This window comes from Lagopus muta, chromosome 11, assembly GCF_023343835.1.
Source record: "Lagopus muta isolate bLagMut1 chromosome 11, bLagMut1 primary, whole genome shotgun sequence".
NCBI lineage: Eukaryota > Metazoa > Chordata > Aves > Galliformes > Phasianidae > Lagopus > Lagopus muta.
The window spans coordinates 4768643-4791922 of NC_064443.1; the positions used below are offsets into that span (position 1 = coordinate 4768643).

The 23280-nt window shown below is 37.9% G+C and overlaps 2 protein-coding genes across 10 annotated transcripts in view; one reads left to right on the plus strand and one right to left on the minus strand.

The window, feature by feature from the left end:
* Nucleotides 1–19497, minus strand: part of TIMP4 (TIMP metallopeptidase inhibitor 4) — a 107527-nt gene extending 88030 nt beyond the window's left edge. For 7 of the 8 annotated variants that reach the window (XM_048957761.1, XM_048957760.1, XM_048957753.1 and 4 more), the window contains exons 1-2: nt 18593–18717; nt 18241–18346 (exon numbers count right to left, since the gene is read on the minus strand). The gene's annotated coding sequence lies outside the window, so the exon portion shown is untranslated. Of the gene's footprint in view, nt 1–18240; nt 18347–18592; nt 18718–19463 lie in introns of those variants that run through there. The other variant, XM_048957755.1, reaches the window with a different exon arrangement.
* The window catches only part of PPARG (peroxisome proliferator activated receptor gamma), a 55846-nt gene continuing 51330 nt past the window's right edge, over nt 18765–23280 (plus strand). The window contains exon 1 of one of the 2 annotated variants that reach the window (XM_048957743.1): nt 18765–18864. Coding sequence is in view for 1 of the 2 variants with exons in the window: in XM_048957742.1 (XP_048813699.1) it covers nt 19484–19493 (10 nt within the window). In the remaining variant the exon portion in view is untranslated. Of the gene's footprint in view, nt 18865–19418; nt 19494–23280 lie in introns of those variants that run through there. The other variant, XM_048957742.1, reaches the window with a different exon arrangement.

Sequence of the window (23280 nt, forward strand, 5' to 3'; positions counted from 1 at the left end):
TTTCAAACTGTACATACTTTAACAAGATGTTTAAACAAGATATCATGAGACTACACTAACTACATTTCATCATCACTGGGTGACAGACCCAGTACTTCCTTTAGGCTGAGCTGTGCTTAAAATGTAATCTCCAAGAACTGGGAAAATCCAAAAGCTACATTTCCAGTTAGCTGTGTTCTTGGAAAAGGAGTCTGAAAAGATCACAATTACAAACATATGGGAATAAAATTGACAGTCGAGAAAAAGAACAGCTATTTAAATCAATCAATCATTGTCAGATATTATATGGCGTTCCAGAAAGTCTGTTCATTCTCCTGAAACAAGACCATGCATATTCTAGTTATAATCATGAAATTTGAAAGGAAGTTTAAAAACATTTTTTGAGGCCTGCCGTTTCCTTTGCATCAAGTTCAATAAGTCTGAAATAGGTGATGAAATAATGATGAAGTCAAGACTAACTTTTGTGCACAATTTGCACAATACAGCTCTAAAGTACAATCCATCATCTAATCTAGAAATGTACCTCAATGCCAACTGTGGTTTTCAGCAACATGCCCTTCTGAATCAGCACTGAAAGTGATTTAACAGCACAACAGATCAAACCCCTCAATTACTTAGGTTCTGACAAATGCAAAAGGGCTAAGAGATTTTCTGCTTATTTAGTTGATCTTGCTGCAACCGTGTTGAAAGTTGCTTTACAATAATTGAACTAATTTATTTCATTTTTGCAGGAGTTGGCCACATTCTTGGAACAGACTGAGCTTTGAGAGACTGGTTTTCTATGTGAAATACTGGCACCCAATCTGCTGTTACAGTAAGCATCCTGTGTTCACAAAGCCTACACCAAAAAGAGCCCAATGTATTTACAAGCTAATTACACTTATCATTGAAGGCTAAAACTCAGGTGTGCACTATCAGGAGGACATGAGCCAGAGAAGTCCTTAAAGTTGCAAAATTGATAGCTGCCAAGCACAACGATCATTTACATTTTAGAGAAATGGAAACATGGTTTATTATGTGTATCAGAATTAACGGTATATTCTTAAGAGAAGAAACATTTTAGTGATAAATATACCAGTAAAACTTTTGTAACTCAGGAGGAGGACAAACACATTGCTTAAAAAATTAGAAGACTCCTTTCTGTCCAAAGCATCGGTCACCTTCCCAGAGTGTTATTTTACCAAAAAATCCTGAAAAGCAGGTAACTGCCAGCAATGACCAATTATGCTGCCTTACAAGAAAAGTGGCAATGAAATGAGCAGCATACCAGAACATGAATACAATTGTTCCACTGTGAAAGATAAACCACAGGAACCAAACATTAATTGACAGAAATCAATAGTTAAGGACCCTTCTGAGTGAAACAGTGCAAAGCAACAGCACAGCTGTGCCATGACAGAGCCAACAGACACTGCAGGTTGTGCAGTGCCAGCTGCAGTGACAAAGCCCAGATGGTTGTTCAGCTGTGCTTGCACTACATCCCTGTGTGCTATCTGTCCAGCTAGTGAGCAGAAAGAACTTAGCCCTAAGTCTCAGCAGGGCTTTCTTGCATCGAGGAGAAAGAGGATTTTTCCCAAAAGCAGAGTTCAAAAGTCCACCCAAATCTGTAAGACATACTCCTAAACTTCAAAATATTCTGCAGTCTTATCTATGTCTATGTACCTGTTTACTAGTTTACTCCAACTGAAATGCTTTTCAATTACTAAGAGAAAAGATTGTTCACGTCAGTCTCTTGCTTCACAATGTGTGTAATCTGTGTGTGTCTCGGTGACCTGTATTATTTCTTACTCTGAGGACATCAGCTTTTTAACAACGTACTAAAAATGTATGCCAAAGACTCATTTCATTGTGAAAGGCCTACTTTCTCTCTTCCATTCAGTAGATTTAGTTAGAATTGATCTTCCAAGTCTACTATCTCCTCACTAGAGATGTTAGGCAACTGTTCTTTGGTTGTTGGCTCCCTTAGACTAATATTAAAAATAATCTCACAGTGAACATTTCAGTATTAGAAAGCTTCCATTAAAATACTGGATCACTTAAAATATTAGCAAAAACAGAAGCAAAAAGAAGGAAAATTAGTAGGATGCTTTAATTCCATCTTATTCCTCCTGCAGTGCGCAGAGATCCTGGGTAGAACTGAATTAATGACTCACTATTGGCTGAACTGCTATTAGTGCAATGTTCATGTGCTGTAAATTCTCTGCGTTTACACTAATTATGGGAAACTAAGGCATTACACCAGCTCAGTGACTGCACTGAGCACACACCCAGTTCCCCCAATGTCAGATAAACACCGGGTAGGATTGGTCCTATGAAAGCACGTATGAGATCAATCTTATTGATTTTATGAGGTGGCTGCTAGTTAATTGCAGTTTCTTTGTAACTGTTCGCGGAAGAGTTTTATACCTTTACACCTAGGTTTTGAATTTGAACTTACCTGAAAGAGAACATAATAGAATGAATGCTTATTATTACATGAACGTGTAAAGCACTAAACAAAGCATCAAATAGATGCATTTTGGAAGAGCAACACTGGTTACAGCAAACAAATCTGGGTAAAGCAGCTTTCAGTTTCCTTTGGTTCTGAAATAAAGCGTCCACTGTCTCAATACTACAGGAGCATTAAAGAAATTGTTATTCAATTAAGTCCAGTTTCAGTATTGAAAACCCTACCCATTCATCATTTTGGAAGGAAGAACATGCCTAGCATGACATAATGCCCGAGTAACTGAGAAAAAGAAGAGATTCCTCTGAAGTGTTATGAAAAATGAATAGTATTCCACACGCTTTCCAGCAGGGGGCAATGCCATATATAACTGCTTAATCACATGCCCTGAACCCCGTGCCTCCCAGTGACTGGGGGAGTCACCCCTCATGGTGTAATGGAATTGGGCATTTTTTGGTTAGGCAAATTCTCCTGCCAAAAAGCAACCAGGATTATTACTAAATGTGTTATAACAACCAAGTTGTATTAGTTTTCCTTCCAAAATAGTTAAATGTCAGTTAGGAGCCCCAGTGCTATTAAAACTGAGAGCATGGTAAAATTCAAATGTATAAATGATTAATCATTTCCTCATTTTTAATTTTTTTTAAACTCAGCTTGGGCAGCATTAGCTTGGAAACTTCCGCCTCCAGACAATAAGAAAACATATGAAAAGGGCTTGCAGAAAGAGGAAATAATACAACTTAACAGAGAGACAACAGGCTACAAATAACTGAATGACCTACAGAAATAGAGCCAAATTATGTCCTATATTTTACCTATGATAATAAAATCCAGTTGAAAATGAATCCATGATCTTAAAAGCTTGCTAGAAAAGAAAAACTTTAGTGCTCTAAAAATAACACCAAACAAAACAAGCAAACAACAAAAATTCCACTCCTACAATTAAAATTTTCCTGTCAAGTTGTTTGGCTGAGTATATGCAAGCACTAAATTTCACTTTCTTGTTTATTACAGCTGCAGGAAGGAGGCTTTTGGGGTTGTTTCTCTGGCCCCAACCCAAGTGCATGTACACACACAACCACACTGCCAAATTCCCCCCAGTTGACAACAGAGATGGGAGGAAAATGAGAGAGCAGAAAAAGAAGAGAAATAAGTCCTATTTTTCTACCTCTAGGTTCTGAAAAAGGTCTTGGCTGCACTACTTACAGGAAAGATACAATTGCAATTAAACTCCTAACAGTGTAGCATACCTGTTAAAAACAAACAAAACACATTTCCATAACTTTATTGTCCTGTATCTTTGGTACATGGACTCTGTAAATCCTAGTTTAAAATGGTAAGCTGCTTTTGTGCTGAGCCTAGTATTAGAACAACACTTCCCACTCTTGGGAAGCAAGACAATTCAGACACAGTATGTCTGATCAGTCCTGGGATTATCTTCCACGGGCATTCACCTCTCTTCCCCTTCCCGAATCCTCAACCCAAATTCTTCCAACAGCATCACACTGTGCTGATCAAATACCAGTAAACTGCTGTTCATTGAGGACTGGGCTTATAATGTGAACGCCACAGCACTGCATGTTTCTCATTTTAAATGGAGATCCAGATTTAGGTTCTTTTTAGCATCTAGAGCTTAACTCTTCCTTTCAGTATTGGCATATAGATGTAAGATACTCTCATCTCCCATGTCTTATAAAGCATAAATCTCATCACTAATGTAGAAAGCATTAAGCAAAAATTCACTTTGCTCACATTCAGCAACGTTTCCCTTTGTCCTGAAGTAAATAACTTTTCTTCTGTACTTCAATGGGCACCAGGTTGCTAGAAACCCCATATCCAATCTATAGCATGAAACAGCAATTCCATGTAAAGACAAAAATATTTACTGCCATTCATGAAGAAAGAATAAAAGGGCAGAATCCATTCCTGATATTTTCTCCTGCAACATAAAAAGTCAGATGTAAAGATTCAAACTCTAGTATTCCTTCCCTTACCCCTCCAAACAGTCAGGAGTGGAAGTGATCATCAGAAGCAGAAAAGTATTTTGATCTTTGTTACATTGGGACTATGGAATCTAAGCAGCTATTTTACAAGACATTGTAATTGTTTGTACTTGCAAAACTGGATTAAGAAATCACTGCTATTCTTAAAACACATTTATCACATACATACAAAAGTCAGCATATTTTTACTTGAGCTGAGCCTTCAGCCAACCACAGCGAGTTACCGTGTACCGCCCACACTCATCTCGCATCCTCCCCTTCCCCAGAGCAATCACTGCATCTGGCTAGTACAGCACGAAGCACTTTCCAAAATGCCTTACCGGGGTACACCTGCCCTGAGGATGACCCATGTGTATCTCACCTACACTCTATTGATGGTGCCACAATTTCCAGTAATTTCAGTGTGATCAGTGGAAGACGGGCATTAGAACTGCTGAATAAAAAGGCGAGATTATGGAAAGACTTAAGAGTGGGGGGTTTTGTGTTTGTTTTGTATTTTTTTGGTTAAGATACAAGCCCTATTTTATTCCAAATGAATTGAGAATTAAAGCAGTGGCGTCAGAGTCCTTCACAGTGTAGTAAAGATAAGCAAAAGAGGCAGCCATAGAATGCTAAGTTTCACCAGACCTCTGGAATTCCTAAGTACAGTGCTTTACTGAAATTTTGGTGTGTAAGTCTGCCTAGTTCTGTTGTAAGAGCTTAAAAAAAAACCCAACTAACTAACACTATAATTGAAAAATAGCCTCAAGCATGTATCACAGCCACAATCAGGCTAATGTCTGAGTTGGGAGACTACAACTGTCGTTTTTGTTAGCAAAATCAAAATCAGCATCCACACAGCTAAGGTTTGTAACAGTCTGTAAGGAAATTATGATGAGGGACTCAGAAGCCAAAGTTTCTCTACACACTTATTTTTTCTATTTCTTTCTTTATTAAATGTCTATCCTTTTTTGTTTCACTTTAACAAAGAAATAAAAATTCTCTTTTAGATTTGATTTTATCTTTCTACTTCTTTACTGTTACTCTCCTTTCTAGTATAACCTGGAAAGCATTCGCAGTCCTTTAGCACCATTATGTCTGCTATATTGTTTCCAAAAGGAGGTACGCTTGGTCTCCATCCCCAGTGGCAGGTACAGCACTCTGTCTACATTCTTCACAGAAGATAAGGAAAAAGCAGAATGGATCTCTTTTTTCTTTGTTACCTCACATTATCTCTCTCCTAAACAGGAAAAAAAATCAGACTTCTTGGAAACTAGATTAAGAATGTAGCAGTTTACATGGTAAGAAGTAGTAGTTCTCTCCATTCTGGTTCATTCTGTCCCTGTAGTCCCAGAAATACCTACGTTACACTCATGATATCACTGCACATTACTCATGTTATCATTTCTCCTAAGGACATTGAGTAAGTAGTTGTGACACAGTGCCTATAAACAAGATATCCTAATACTTTTCATAGGTACTCCTGGCATTCTCTATGTTAAATTGTGTTCCCTGTTACTTATGGTCTATAGCAGATGGTGAATTACAAAACTTCCATAGTTTCCTTTCTCCATAAATACATCAATATACCCTCTTTCCCTCTATCCTCTATATGCAATCTTCCTTAACAAGGAAAGTTGAATTCCCCTTCTCTATGAAAAATAAAACAGAACAGTTTCTGAAAGGAAACCTAGGAAACTTCATTTAACTTATTTGAGTCAAAATATATTGTTATGCCCTTCTTGCTGGCTACAAATGCTGCTTAGCCTTACCTATATTTGACCACTGCCAAAGAAGGAAGTCTATTTTTTTTTCCTCTTGGCAACTCTATTGGAGGTACACTATTGTGTTCCCAGAGTACTCGTTCTCAAAGGCTATTGTGAATACTGTAGTAAACAGAACGCTCAGCATCAGGATGCAAGAAACAGGATCCAAGGCTGAAAATATTTGCCAAGAGTGGATGTGACCGCTGCCCCATTCAATCCTGGATGGTACAACAGTTCATCTTAGCTGCTAGATATAGCACATTCTGTAATGAGGAGGACAAAGGTAGCAATTACTGACAAACCGTGTTGTTGGAGAAAACACCATCAGGATGTTTAAAAAATTTCCTTTCCATCAGGCAACTAAACAACGGATCTCAATTCCAGATAGTAGGTTATAGTCTCAATTTGTATCGGCATATTTCCACATACTGTTGTGGAGCTGTGTGATTACGACAACTGAGCTGATGACAACTGTGAATTTGGCCCACAGATTGAAATTGAAATACTCAGAGTATTTCAATTAGCTCCTTGGCTTTTTGGCAGAACATACGTGATTAAGACTTGCCAAATGATTCACGTTTTATAAAACTAGAAAAGAACCAGAAAGTGGTAAATCTAAACATTTAAGAAGCTGATATTAAATACAGAATTTCACAGAATTAAACTATAAAGCGAGAGTAGTGTTACATAGAGAACGAAGTACTGTGAATAGCTGTGGAGGAACTGATGTTCCTTCATTCCAATTATGGAAAGGACAGGGGAAATGCACAGAGGAATAAAAACAGTAGATGATCAATCTGATGCTAAGAGAAATATTTAATGGATTTTACTATTAATTAGTGTGCTTACCATAGTGGAAAAAATGTATCAGGGCACCTCAAACAACTGCTTGATACTACCAATCACCAAAATTCAGGCACATCAAGAAAGATACTGTTGATATTAAAGACAGATCTGATTTTATCCCCTGCGTAATACAAACCACAGAAACCTCCTTATAAGTAGTTCCATCAAATTTGTAGCTAATTTTTTGCAATCCAAACACATCTCTAGAGACATAGATGGAAGGTTCTGAGTTATAACACATCACTTTCTAGATTACTTGTTTCAGTTACATTTTTTATCTGAATCTATGTAGTTATTGCATCTTCTACCTCTTTCTCTAGTTTCAGCTGTTAGAAGTACAGCATAGATAGTTACTGAGTCAACTGACCCTTCAACTTCTATAGGTGGGCCAAGACCCTGATGTCAGCAAGTCATAATGCTATGAATTTCTGTGCAGCTCTGTTACCACTGTAGTACAGCTTCCCACACACTATTACACTCAAATCACATCAACAGTCTTTTAAGGGTCTTTGTAATATAGAAGCCCATTTAAATTGTGAAGGAATTTAGGAAAATATTACCATTTTTTATTAATAAAACATCACTACTAATTAGTAGGTGACTTCTTTAGTGTGTGGTTATTAAACATAAACATGATTCTTGCTATGTCTGTACACCCATTCTGTCCAAGCAGTCACTACATCAATCAGGAACTTTCTGATAATGCAAAATCTCTGTGCATAAAGATGTCAGGACTTGTTCCCAGTCTTAACACATCATCACAAGCCACCGACAAAGTGGCAAAAATATCTGGCACTCAGTTAAGGAGAAGAGATAAATGAACACCTGCACACACAGAATAGATTCAGGGAAAAGTCATCCATGAGGAGGACAATTTGAGTCTTTTGCAGGCACAAATAACGCTTGAGTAAAGTAGGTGTTTATAGAATGTCCCACAGAACTGAATATCTTTACAGAAGCTATTTCTCTCACTTCTGCCATTTCTAGTGTCTTATTTTTTATAGTTAGGAAGCATGTGTTTGGAAGTCCAAACAAGAGCTGTCAGTTTCCTTTCATGAAAGGCTTTGTTTTGTTTTCTCTGTAGGAGAAGCAGGTTTGGGGTTTATTTGTTGAGGTTGTTTGTTTGTTTGTTTATATGAACAAATATTTTTCTCTGCTTTCTAGCTTTCATCTATGCAACTACAGGAATCTGAAACTGCTTTTAACAGTCAGGAAACAAAGGCACAGAAAAGTAACCGTTTTATTCTTCAGATCACAAATGACTGTTTTCCATTATAGATTGCAGACCATGAACCTTAAAAACAAGGATCTGGGACAAAGAATCCTCTCAGAAAATACCCCAAACTAGGAGGAAAGCAGCAAGATATTCTATTTCTCCTGTCTTAAAGTCAGACATAAGTTGAGTCTTGATTCCTGCAGTCCAAGGCACACACATACATAACATTAAAATGAGCAGTTCTGTCGAAGTGACAGTAGATGTGTGTAAACGTGGTACTGTGGTGTAAGTCCAAACACCAATACTGCAACGCTACTTTTAAAGCAGAGTATGCAAGACTGTGAGTGACACAGAAACCCTTCTCAAATTTTGAATCAGTCGAGGTACTGTTCAATCCTTCAGTTCCACAAGGAAGCCCGTAAGCCGATCACATCGTCTCGCTGGTGTAAGCAGCCAAAACAGCATTTAGAAGTAATAACTTATGAAAATAGTTTTATTCACTTGTATTCCAGAAACAGCTAAAGCCACTTTTAAAAAAGAACAGTCTGGAAACTATCACTAGAGCAATGCTTTAAAAATTACTCACAGCCTAATTAACATCTGCTATAAGAGTTCAAGTTATTACAGTCATTTATCTACTCAGAGCATCTTGTACAGATTTTTAATGTTTAACATTTCTCACCATAAACTACTAGCGAAAGATATCCACCTAAGAGCAGGTAATTCTCACCTGCAATTTTTCCTAGTCACAGGATAGGTAATAAACATAGAAATGTAGTCCTTTTTAGAAAGCAGGTGTAAAATTCTAGTGTCAAAAGAGAAAGTAACAGAATCAACAACAACGAAAAACCTACATAAAAAACTTTACCAATAAACAAGAAATAGAAATTCTATAGCTGGAAAGACAAACAAATGAAAAAATTATTCACCAAATGTTCTAATGTGTATGACCTTACTTTACTCCCCTGGTGCAACTTAAAGGCTGTTAACTCTCATCCTATCACTAATTACCTGGGAGAAGAGGCCAATGCACCATTCAGGCAGGGCAGAAAGTTTCAGCACTGAAGAGCACTGATTTCCATCATCTCAGACAAACTGCAGCCTCCAGCATGTGCATAGGAGTGTTTCTATTGTGTCTCTAGGAATGTGTTTAAACACAGTAGAATGGAGATCTAGGAATTTAACCCTTCCTAACCTCCTTTTATTTTTCCTTAATGTTTATTATTATATGAACTGATCTAAAGGCTCAGGAAAGTCTTTCTGATCATGATTCTAACAGTTGTTTTAATCTGGTCTGACATTTGGGATTCTTGTTGTTGTCAACCTTGTGCCCTACACAATAGGCACAAGTATAAATGAAGAAAGTATTTATTTTAACTAGTTCATGTTAGTCTTTATTCCCTTTTAGCAGCATTCAGCATCAGTTGAGAACAGGAAAGGCATCTAACTGAAACAGCAGAGAGAATCAGAAGAAAAAAACAATTGCTGTTCATTAATGCCATTTTTACTAAAAGATGTATTCCAAAGTGTACACCTGGTATCACTGCAGCAAAGTACCCAAGAGAGTTTGGAAGAGCCCTTCTAGTTCCTTGCTTCCCCGAGCACAAAAAGAAAATCAAGGCAGTGTTTCATTATTGTAATAACGAGGTCAGAAGAGCACAGAAAATCTGCTCCTAATTATAAGAAACCTCTGAAAGCCTTCTTTCCTTTTGTCTGTGACCCCACCCCTACCATATACATAATTTATCAACTAAGTTGAGTTTCCCTGCTTTCCTTTCTCTTGCTTTCCCTTTTCTCACTTTCCCTTTAGGAAGCCAAACCTCTGACGGCCCCAGCCAGACTTCAGGGACCCCAGCTGCAAATCATGATGTAGTCTTTCCTTTTTTGGAAACTGGGTGAAGCTACTGCACAGAAAAAGAGGATGCTAATACAGGCTGCATATGCATTGGACCAAATTCTGATCTCGGACACCCACACAATTCCTGTTGTAAGTCACATGTGTGCACATTTCTGGCAGCAGGATATGCCCACTTGTGCTGTGTCTTAATGCATCAGCAAGAGTGGTGTGCCTGCTTTTTTAATAGAAACAGAAGTGTAAAGAGATGATTTTTCAAAGCTCAGGGGCACAGGCAGACTGATAATGTTCCTCTAACTGAAACTGGATGGGTACAAAAAGACTAGTAATCAAACCAAAGATAGAAAAACAATTTTCTCACTTAAAAGGGATTTCACAAGGCTGGCATGCATCCATGGCAACTCTCTGCTTTTAATATGGGTTGAGGGACATATTTCAATTTTAAATTAATTAAGGAAAAAAATATAATTTAATCCAATTGTCATATGAAAGAGCTTCAGCAACAGCTTCACTGTTATTATTTAAGCTTAATGAACAGGGTAGGTAATACATAATTGGCATATGGAAAAGCTGTATGTTGTTACAACTAAAAGCATAGCTGCAAGTGAACACTACTCAAAATGTTAGAATAAATAGCTGCAGAATTATTTTTTTCACATGTCTGAGGGAATATACAAAATATGCTCTTATAAATATCTTTACTACATCTTATGAAATATTCTAATAATCACTCTTAAAATACAGGAAAATAATGCAATCAAAAAGAGCTGAATTTATCCTCTGGAAACTCTGGTTTGCTGTCATATCCATGGATCTTGAAGCAGGTTGGTTTACTTTGTTCTTTGTTTCAGCTGACTGCCATAAATCGCTGTATGTCCTTCCCAATTTAAGTGGATTCAGAATATTGGGGAAGCATATTAACATAACTGGAAATAGAGATATTGTCCCCTATTTCAGAAAAAAATCTGCCAGTAATAGAAATGCATACATAGTTACAAGGAAGGTTTCCCAGAAGTATAAACATTGGAAGGGTTGATAAAACATAAAAACTTAACCTGGTACACAGGTCAGGCTGTAAGAGATCACATCACACAATTAAAAAAAATGGGAATATTCTGTAACAAAAAAGCAGAGATTAAAAAAAAAAACAAAAAACCAGCAAAACAACCTGTACAAACAGAGCTGAGGTTTCTAACCAATAAATGTTAAAAGGTACAGTCATGAATAAAGAACTCCAGACACAAAGACTAGATCTGTGTGATGAGTAAACAGGAAACTGGAGACAGAAAAGATAGAATGGAAGGAGTTTGCTACCATATGCTACCATATGCAAAAGCAGTTACCATAAAATACTTGCTGGTTCTGAGCTAAGATTGGAGGTAGCAGTACAGAGGAACAGACTAAATTCTTGAAACCAGTAATAATGTTTCCATTCTGTTCTGCTGTCTTTTCTCTCCCTTTTGTATACTTCACATCCATTTCGTGACACTTTATAACTAAACATACTTGAGCTGTAATAAATGAAATGCAACTAAATATGAAGCATAATTTGCCAATTTCATCAGATTTTCTTCCATATCATTTGGAAGATCATCAAACATACTTTTGTTCTGATAACCTATTACTTTTGGTTCTGTATTCAGTAAAGGTAGGCAGGCAAATAAACATAACAAGTTTTCAAATGCAAGTAGGATAGACCAGAAAAGTTTACGTGCAATAGTCTGTCACCAAGTTATAGTCTGCAGCATAACAACCTGCTTTGTTCTGTTTTTCATTAGTATGTATAATACTCATTAGTATGTATATTAGTACACAGAAGACTCAAATCAGCATGTCATTGTTCCTGACCCAATGTTATTTTTCCTCCATTTCTGATCCAACTTGCTATTTAAATTCACCAGGATGTTTGCTCATGTTAGCTAGGACATTCTTTTTTATTATTATTATTTTTTGGCATTCAACACTTCATATTAAAAAGCAAATTCTATAAATGTTGTGTCATCCATGCTCAGGAGAATGCATGTTGCCATTTTATAAAATGGCAAATAAGCTTCACAGAAGATATTTAATATCCATCCATGAGAGAGATTAGAATACAACACAAATGAGAAAGAGCTCCTGTATTGATAACGAAGTGTTTCAAGAACACAGTGGGCAGAAGTCCTAACATACTTGAAAAATATTTAACTGAACAATAATGGAGCAATGCCAAATACTAAAAGTTACCAAAGATAATTTTAATTGTTGTAGATATAATAGTGTTCAATGACAGCTGTTTTGGAACAAAAAGGTTATTTCCTGCAAATTATTATAATATTTTTTCTCCCAAAATAGCTCCCGATTCACTGCTAAAGTTACCTGGCATCCTCTAATGGTTAGCACAGTGTAAAACCACAGCGTAAAAACTCGTTATTAACTTTATTTTTTGAGAGTCAAGATTTCAAAGTAACAATTTATTAAAAAGTCTAACAAGAGTCAATTCAGAAGAGCAGCTAATAAACTAACACAACAAATGAAGCATTTATGACTGCAGTACAACAGCTATTTAAGTTGCATTACCTGACCATATTTTATTTGCTTGGACTTCTGCAAAGCAAAACTCAAAGATGAGTAAGGATTAAAGGCAATGCCTCTCTACCTATCAAAATTCCACGTGTGTTGGCAGCACATTTTTCTGATGAAGATTTAATCAGAGAGCAAGCAGATGCCGATTACACCGTAGCAAACCAACTCATCTGAGGCCTTTGAGTTTAGCATCTACGTAAGTTTACACAAAACAAGAACTGAAAAACACTGTGTCCTAGGACTGTGAGTATTTGTGGACTTCTTCAGTGTGCTACCATCAGTATTCTCACACTGCTTGTGAATCCATATTTTAAGGTTAGCAGTCAGAGATTTGCGTGAGCTTATTTTGTTGATGCATACCTCGTGGGTCACATCTTCAGTGGAATAAGAAAAAAGAAGCCTATGCAAAACATTGTGTCAGATGCAAGAAAATAATGTTTCCAATTTTATTGTTTTGCTACTCCCTGTGGTGATTCCTTCAGAAATAACTAATAAAATCATATAATTTTAGGATGCTTAGCACTATACTAGTATATATTAACTACAACGATGAAAAAGAAACTTCTTTTTTACCCTTTGGTTGTGTTATTGAAAGATACCCTACTGCTGCAACAACTGAGAAAAGTATTCCATGTAAATATATTGTTAAGAGGTTAACTGTTAAAATAAAATAAAATTATGAGGGAATAAATACCCCTTCCTCACAGTCTTAAAAAGGAAAAAAAAAAAATCTATATAATTGTCCAAATGGCTCTAATTCTTTTTTAGACTTTATGATCTATATCTGTCCTAAAGAACTGCAAAATGTTTAAATGGTTATATGTATCTAAGTATATTAAACTAATTTATTAGACATCTGAAAAAACAAACAGATCTACTTAACTATCTTCACTTTAAAATCCTCTATCATTTCTCTCGGCAGTGGAAATCAAAGTTGTGATATCAAATTGAGATCCATCCCACAGTGACTGAATCGCCAAGAAACGAATCCTCATGGCTCGATAGTATGCTAGGAGATGCTCTTGAGTCAATGACTTTCACTGGGATTTAGTGGTAGCAGTGCATACTGCTTTTCTACAGAATCATCACTTAGCTGAGCAACGGTATTTCTGACAGCTATCTGGAGCACCCTAGAGACTAGGGTAAAATATGTAAAAAGCAGAGATTTTAAAAATAGTATTTGAAACCAATTCCATAAAACAGGACAAAGGTTATAGGAAATGGAAGTATCGAGTGATCCTCATGCAATCTTCCAAAAGAAACAATGGGAGGACAGAGTTAACTTTGAAAGAAAAAAAATTATTAGGGAATAAATACCCTTTCCTCACACTCTTAAAAAGAAAATTAAATTCTCTTTGTGAAGAAACACTTTATTTTGAACCTGGAAGCAGAGTTTCTAGATATTTTCAGTTACACTTTGCACTTAGGAGTTTATGGTCTTCCTTACTGGAATCAACGAATAGTTGTGTGAGAAAGAAACAGCAAATTGCATGAAACTAATTACATTACTGATATGTTTTTTGACCTGCTGATACAATTATATGCCAAGTCCATCAATGAGCACAAAGCAATTGTATAAATACTAATGACTCCAGTCTCACACCATTTTAGTAATAAAAGTATTATTTCCACTTCATATATGAGTAAAATGAACCACAGCTAAGTGCCTTCGCCAGTGACCCACAGGAAGTCAGTGACACAACCAGGAATAGAACACAGACCTCTCAGCAGCTAGTCCCATGCTTTAACCACAAGACTAGCCACCCTCTTCCCATACTATATTAGCACAACTCTAAATCTTGGTTGCATCAGCTACTAATTTAAGATGTCTAAATATGTGCAGTTGTAGAAATCTCATTTTCAAACATTGGATCATTTACATTCATAAATCTGTCTTAACCACAGAATGAATTAGGATAAAATGTTTTTAAGTGAAACTCAAAAAGACCATAAACATTTCGTATGATGATTCCTTCAGAAACCAATTTCTGATCTACAAGCAGATCTGATGGTAGTAGTGTATGCTTGATTTTTATGCTTTATTACTGTATATTCTGTTGCTTGAAATCTCAGAGACACAGTTTAGACCCATCTGATCAGAATGGGATTACGTGAAGATAATATTCTCTTACAGAATAATCAGACAGTCCTAAAAAATGCCATACTCTTACAGAGAAAAAGAAATCAGAGAAGTTGAAAGTTGGGGAAAGACGAAAGATAATGATAACCATTCTAATTAGAGGTACACAGCCTGATGTGATCTCCTCTTTACAGAACTTAAAGCAGGTACGATTTGGATTTTGATCTTTTTTATCCAAGCCTCAAAGTTCAGGAAAAGGAGGATAATTTTTAGTTAAAAGGGTTCTTGTTTTGACCCGCTCTACAGTTATCTATGAAAAATCTGCACTATGCCTAGTCCTATCACTTTTGCTGGATCCAAGGCACTGCATTCTGAGTGCAGCATAACGATACCGTAGTGAGATCTCCAAAGAGAGTTGGAATCATACCAAGGGAGCAGTCTTCTGCCATCACATAAAGAACTGTGTTTCATACCATAGGTTTTGCTGTGTTTCCACACTCAACTCCACAGATAATAATTTAAACTCCTGATTCCCTTCAAATAAAACAGTATGTAGAAAGAACGTGAAAACTGAAGATAGGCGTGTGGCAGAATATTATGAAATAGTTCTTACAGAAATATCTTCCCAGAAGACCAAAAACTGCCAGTAAAGACAGAATAAGATACGCTAATACAAAATTCTTGTTATCAATAAAAGAACAGCAGATATATAAATTCAAAAATTACATAAATTAGATAAAGTAGACACAGTAACTGTAGGAAACGGAGAAATAGAATAGCTTCTCAGCTTACTTGGATCCTTTTGCTTTAAAACAATGCAATTTACACAGCCAGAACTATTCTTCTGACTGCTAGATTTATAGTCATGCTGCTAGAGTATGAGATTGCCCTCTAGATGTTAAGGTTGGCTAGATAGTTTTTCATTCTTTCCAATGTACCGAGGTGGGACACATTGTATGATTTGTAATTTCAAACCTCTCTAATATACCTGGAGACTTAAAGCACAGACATAATGGGAACATCAAAATAAGTAAATTTGAAAGTACTATATTTGCAGAGAGTGAAAACATTTCTCACCTCAGTATCCTTAAGAGATTTCTACCCTTTTAAAGCCAATAGTAAAAATCACTGCATCATAGACAGTCTCTTTAATATATTCTGTGTTGTAATCTAAAATCAAGCTTCAAAGACCTAGCTGATATACCTTAGAATTAGTTACATAAAAATTCCTTTGTTAATATGGGAACAAAAAATAAAATTGTTTAAGGGAGGCCATTTGGGTTGCACTAGTACTCTTACCCATTCTGAGATTTTACACAGTACCTTCTCATTTCAGTGGGGTTATTTTTGCCATGATTCAAGTCAATCTGCTTCAAAGTTTGGTAATAAACAAAATAAATTATTAGTACTGTATACGCGATACAGAAATAAGACTTTTTTTCAGATGCGTTAAATTTCAGGTGCATTTCTTTTAAAACATAATTGATCTTTCATGAAGACAAGTTATCATCCAGTTTTAAAACAAGAACTGATGCTGAGGCCCTTTTCTGCTTATCCTTGAACTTAGGGAAGAACTGCCCATGACTCAGGAAGGCCTGAGCTTAATACTTCATTCTTACTTCATAGTGCTTAAATGTCCCAGCCAAGCTTAGGAATTCATTCAGATAGTAGGGCACAAAGTCCCTATAGTCAAAAACTGTGCAGGAAAATGATCCAAACAAAACCTGTTAGAGAAACTGATAATTTCATTCTAATGGCCATTTCATTACTGTAAAAATAATATCTAGAATTCATTTTAGAAGAGATAGATATTAGTAACCCACTTTCTTTACCAAAACCAAAACCAGTAGGCTTCCTACCTTCCACAAATGAAAAAAAAAAAAAGTCTTTGTTGATAAAGAAGGCCCATTAATTCAAATTATAAATGAGGTGTATTTTTGACTGCCAAAGACAATTTATGGATTCTTCATCCTTTGATTCTTCAAACTAAGATTAACTGTCATTCTAAAACATACAAAGCACCATACACTACTACATAAAAATCCATGTTAAGCAGGAAATCAGATGAAGTAATTTTTTCTTTCCTGTCTCAATCTGCTAAAATACATATTTGCAAAACCTAAGTAATTTGTACATAAATAAAATGATATAGTATTTGTAATAATTCTCTGGAAGCTCTGGTTGGTTGCTTTCTTTGGGTTAAGTTAGATATGTCTTTATTTCATCCAAGTAATTTAATTTGAAGTATTATTTATGCATGCAGTTTTACTAAAATTAATGGTAAAATACAAAGTATGCTATGTTTTTCCTCCTTTAATTATGAACTTATTAGAAGTCTAGCCTCAAATATGAGTTTATATTCAAAATCAGATGTTCATTATTACTTGCCAGTTTCTGGAATGCTCGGAGTTTCATGGAGTTTTAAAAAAGAGTGCACATTAAAAGCCTAGATTTTCTGAAGAGCTCCCGTGTTATTCTGACATTTAAATCAGACAAGTATTTTCTCCACTATTTTGCAGACAACAGTGTTCTTCCTACTGTCAGCAGAGCTAAACTTTAGTGCTGTAGAGGTGTCCAGCTAAAATCCTTCTTCTTTGAATATACTACTGAAATTCTACACGAGATGTTGGAAAGTGGTTAGAAATAGTATTAAGCATTTGTAACTCTTTTATTGGTGTAATATTTTTTACTCACATTTGCCTGTTTATTCACCCGTGACATCTTGAACTAATTCTGAGGTTTTGATTTACTTGTTTTCAGCCTCTGGCTTCTAGTTCTGAGTCAGTGCACTACTGAATAGGTATTACTGCAGTATTAAAAAAAAAAAATGTATCCAAAAAAACCCAAAATATCTCCACTTTTCTAAACCTAAAATTTTCGGACAGTAGGAAAAGCATAAACTGAAAATAATTCTCTGATGTGCCAAGGCAGAAGTAATACCTCAAGCCCATACAAATAGATAATTCTCATAAGACTAACACAAGGCTTCCAGTCTCTGCAGATTGTTCTCATAAACAAAACGCTGCAGGCAGTTCGTATCTGGGAGAAGACCAGGTAATTTGATGTATTCAGCTCTAATCTATAAATTGCCTTCAGTATACAAATAACAAAGCAAATAGAAGCAAACTCTTTCAAAACGCTGGATGACTAAGAACTATGAGGCAAATTTAGGATCTTCTGAATCTTCTAATGATGTCCAAGTGATCAGGAGTTCTTAAAGGTAAACAGCTGCGTGCTGGGGCACCTGGACTTACATGGTGATTCTCTAAAGGCTGTTGATCCTATGACTGACTTACAGCATCTAACTTTTTAATAAAAGAATCTCGGGATGAAATAGGAGGTGACATGCTTGTTTGAACTTGCTCTGTCTTGAGACTTACCCAGCATAGCCTATACCACTTCTTTTTGCATTCCTGGGAGGGAAGGGGGATGAAAAAAATAAAAGAAGAAGAAAAAATTAGGGGTGAAAAAGAATTTCATTTACCTCCGTCACCGCTAAGAATCTTTTCAGAAAAGCATTTACTCCTGTCACAGCGGGACACAAACTGACGTGAGGTGAGCGACTTACACGCAGCGCAGAGAGGAGTGAGCTGGAGAAGGGGAATGCAAAAGAGAAAGCAGTTAGCAGCCGGAAAGAACTGAATTCTCAGTTACAGGAGATTGCAGAGAGCAGAGATCAAATTCCAGACCCACTCCGGGGCCCGCGCTCTGTCCTCACACGAGGTGCCCGTGTGTGACTACGCTTAACGGGCACGGACCCGGAGAGAACCGGCTCGGGTGAACGGACCGGGTCTAAAGGGGAAAGGAAGGAGAAGGAGCACCTCCTCCTCACTGACCCGTTCGCTCTCCGAACGTCCCGGGCGGCTTCCAGCCCCGCGCTTCAGCCCCGGCTCCCGCCTCGCCGCCCCCGCCCCTCTCCCGCCAACGGCGGCCGCGGCGCGAGCCCCGACCCGCGCAGCGCCCACAGCCCCGGGCGCCGCTCGCCCCTCGGCGGCGGGAGGCGGTGCCCCGGCAGGGAGGCGGTGCCTGGCCGGTAGGATGGGCCGGCCCGGGGAGTTTATCCCACCAGAAGGGAACGGTTTCTCCGGCTGAGACTTGACAGCACCAGGTTAGTGCAGGCTAAGGGGGACCTTTCCCCGCAGCGAGGGGGCCGGCGGAGGCGTGAGGGGGACCGGGAGCGCGGGGGCTCGCGGGGGAAGAGGGGCGGCGACGGCGACCGCGGAACGGCGGTCGGTGTGAGGGAGCTGCGCCCGGCGTGGGCAGGGGGCTCGGCACCGGGCCTGGGGAAGAGGCCACGCCGCCGGGGATGCTTAGAGCGGCGGGGAAGGAAGGTGGCTCTGAGGGAACGGGAGGCTGGACGGAGGGGAGAAGCGGCGGGCTGAGGGGGAGCGGAGCGCGGCCCGGGGCAGGGGGAGAAGTGCCGCCAGGACCCGGCGCCGTGGGGCTGCGTGGGCGGGCGGAGGGGATGGGGTTGCCCGTAGCGGGCGAGAAGGAGAGGCGAGGGGGCGGGAGGAGCCCGCGGGACGGCTCCAGGTGCGCTGCCTGACACCCTCCTCCCCCCCCCCACCTCTACCCCCCCGTCGGGTCTCCGCGCGGAGGTGCTGCGGGCGCGCGCATCCCGCGGGAGTGATGGGCAGACGGGCGGCCGTCCTGTGGTACTGCGCTAGGAGAAGGGAGAGGAACAGGGAGCTCGCTGGTGGTGCTCACCTGGCCGATGCGCTTAATGAATGAAAAGAGGTTTGGCTTTTGCGTTGTGTTTTTTTTTTTTTTCTTCTTCTTCTTTTTTTTTCCCCTTCTTTTTTTGTTCGATTTCTCAACCGCAGCGAGTCAGGGAGCCCTTACGAGCCTGCAACAAGTGAGATGCCGTGTTGAAATATGCTGTGTCTTGATGGTATGCCTCAGGTCTGCAGGGGCGTTTTGTAATCTTCCTGGTGTCATTTCTCTCCAGGGTATTCTACAACTGGAGAGTGCAAGTTCCTGTGGTGTTGTAACTTCACGGCACTGTGTACACACGAGCATACAATGCTGACTTAACAGTGATGTATTTATTAATAATCAGTGACGTAAGACTAGTATTTACTCTGATGAAGAGCTCAGGAAATTATCAGTTTCTCCCCATGCTGTGGGCTGTAGATGCCTTTAAATCAGAAGGGTGGATTACAGTTATCTGGAAATAACTGAGGCTGTGGGCTAGCCTTCCATTTGCAACCTGCTGCTCCATCTCTGAACAAGCTCACCATGAGACGTGATTGTATTGTTCCATTTAAACACGAGTATCCAAAACAAAATTGTATAAAGATGTGTATTTCTGGTAGCAATTAATCAGTAATTTAGCTTTTAATACATGACTATAATTTGTTACTAGTTAACTAAAAAAAAATTCTAGTGTACATCAGCTGTGTATGTCGTGGCACTCAGTGCTGTCCTTGGGGAAGAAGTTTCATACATTTTGCTTGCGTTAATAACAGGGTTTATTGCATGATGTGTTTGGCATCATTATTCTCTGTGGCTGCTACAAAAAAATAGCTGCAAAAATGCTTAGAGATTTAATTAAAAGATTGCAAGAAATCTCACAGTGTGTTAAGGCATGTGATGCAATATAAGCATGAACTTGTCAGGGGGAAGAGAACTGGAAAAATATTTGGCATAGGCTTTGACTGATAACCAATGATATACATACATATAATTTAATAGTGTTTTTACATAGCTTTTGAGTTTGAATATTCTTAGACATCAGTTTTGTAGGACATACCGTTAACTGTTAGTAGTTCAGTGACCATTTGTTTGTAAACTGCAGTTTTCAGCAATGCCTCTGTGTCAGATTCCTGGATATCACAAATTATTAAACTATCCTGCTCAATGGAACTTCAATTACTGTGTGTTCATTGCACAAATAATGATCTTTCTTTTTCAATATAAACGTGTAGTTCATATAAGGAAATATCACAAAAAGTAGGTGGCAAGCTATTAGAATTCAGTTGAACATTGGAGCGATGCCTTTCAGCTTTCTGTATGATGTTGATTAAAAATTCACCATCAATGTTGTTTCTGATTCTTTTGTGATTTTTTTTGGAGATACCTGTGTCCATTTAGAAATCAGTAAAATGTAGGTCAGCCTGCAATTATTATCAGCATATAGTTTTCTACTTCTAACGACTAATAAAAATCAATTTTGCAGGAAATTATGTTGTAGTAGTAGGGTGAAGTTTAAAAGTAGAAAGAAAAATCTGTATTATATAAGACTGGAATACATAATTAAAAGTATACTTTGGGTTCTTGTTTTCCATCTTCCATTGTTAAGGCCTCCTTTTCTTTTTCACATATTTAGAGCTATCCTTAACAGTTTTATATTTACTGGCCAGGTTTTATAGCTTAACTGTGCATCACTAGATATTTGCATTTGATATTCAGAACTTGAGTTTCTTTTACTAGTTTTTATTGCAAGAGTTTTTCCACTGCTGTCTTCTAACATACAGTAAAACAGTTTTCAGGACAGTTACTCAAAAGAAATTAAGATACAATTATGAATTCTCCATGCTGGGTTCTCTTGAAATCAGGGATACAATACTCTCCATTGGTAGTTGGTACTAGTTTCATCTTATTAGTCACTGGTAGACTTGTTTAATAACAGACTCTATCCCAACTTAGCATGATGTTACATGGTTCCTAATTACTCTTGACTGTATTTCCATAACCATTATTCCTTTTTTATTTTAGGGATCTGTTTTTCAGGCCCTTTATAACAAATGTTCTCTGTGTGTCAAGTAACTTTTTGTGAACTCTAAAAAGAAAAAGTTAGAAATAATGCAAGAAAAGAGAGTGCTGTTATACTCAACTCCTCTGTACCCATGTCACAGACAGAATGTGGGGTTTCCCAGCAGCAGGTCAGATCTTAGGGATTTGCCCGCTATAGAGCGCTTTGAAAAAATCCTCATGTGCACCTCTTTTTTTGGTGGGCTGTTTTCTTGTTTGACTACAAAGACATTCGCAAAGCTGACCAAAAATGAAAGATTTGTCTTCAGATATTTAGATTCCCATGAACATGAAGTGTGAACTGAATCCTGTGTTAGATGATAAACCTCTAATATTTCTTCTGCTTCGCTGGTTTTCTCCCTGCCACCCCAGCTGCTGTTTTGTAGTGGTTGTTTTTTCTAATACATAACAAAGCAAATATAAAGCTAATTTTTGCAGATTTTTTTGTTTGTTTGTTTTCCCTGCTAGCTTATGGAAAATGGGGGAAGCAAGGCCCATGTGCAGACTTTGTGTCTCATGGAACTTGACACAGTTTGATCACACTCCAATATTCCTCCCTCTCCAACCTCACCTTTCAGCATTTATTTGATCTGTTTGTCCCCTCCTAAACAACTCAAGAATTGAGTGATTGAACTCAACTGAACTAAAGAATTGCATCATTCTCTGATTACAGTCCATGATACATGAACAATACAGGTATGTTTAATTACCTATACTGAAGTAATGCCTAACAGCCCAGTCAAGGTTTGAGCCGTCTTCCTTCTCACTCACATGAAAAGGTTTTCCCTCTCTAATACCATGTGATCTGTGTCGTGAGAACGCAAATAATTACAGATTTGTGATGGAGACAGGATGTAGTGGTGAGATCGATGCAAAACTTTTAATTCACATTTCCAATGATTTGATTTATGCTTGCAATGTTAATAAATTCATACAAAAGTAATAGTTTCTGACCTGCATGACTGCAAATAGGAGAGGAAAAAAAAAAAAAAAAAAGAAAAAAAAAAAGAAAAAAGATTTATTTTTTTTATAGCAAACTTACAGGGAAAAAAACAAAAACAAAAAAAAAAAGTTCTAAGCAGCACCTTATTGTCTGTTGCTGTTTTGCTGACTTTCACTGTAGATAGGAAATAATATGTCCTGCTTAGAAAGGAGGAAGATTTGTAACTACCTCAAAAACCAGGTTGTGTGGAATCAGCTACCAGGTGATGCTTTGTGGACTTGTATCAGTCACCCCATTCCCTCATGACTAAGCAGATCACCATCATGCCATGCAGTCTGCACATTCAGGACAAAGTCTATGAATTCAAGTCTATGAATCCCAAAGTCTACTCTGCTGGTTGATAATTAGCAATTTAAAAAACACAAGGCTTACGTTGCTTTTGTGTGTGTGTGTATGTTCAAGCACAAGTGTGCTTGATGAACACTGATGAATATGTATCTATGGTTATGTCTGTATTTCTCAGGCGTGTGTGTAGGTAATGCATTAATCCTATGTTATGGAAAGACATCCTGCTTATCTCAGAAATGTAGAAAGACTATATATAACTTCAGATAACACGCTGTGATAAATATTGGATAATATCCAAACAGAGAAATACAGAGAACGTTCCACTGTACTAAAAAAAGTTGATGCTGCTTTACTGTAAGATGTGTAGTCTAGGGGAAAAAAAAAGTCCCAACTTCACATAAGTCAGTGGAGATCCTGGTATTTTGGTAGAGTCAGGTTTGCAGCCTGCATGCAGTGTTAGAAGTTTTGGTTTTTGTACCA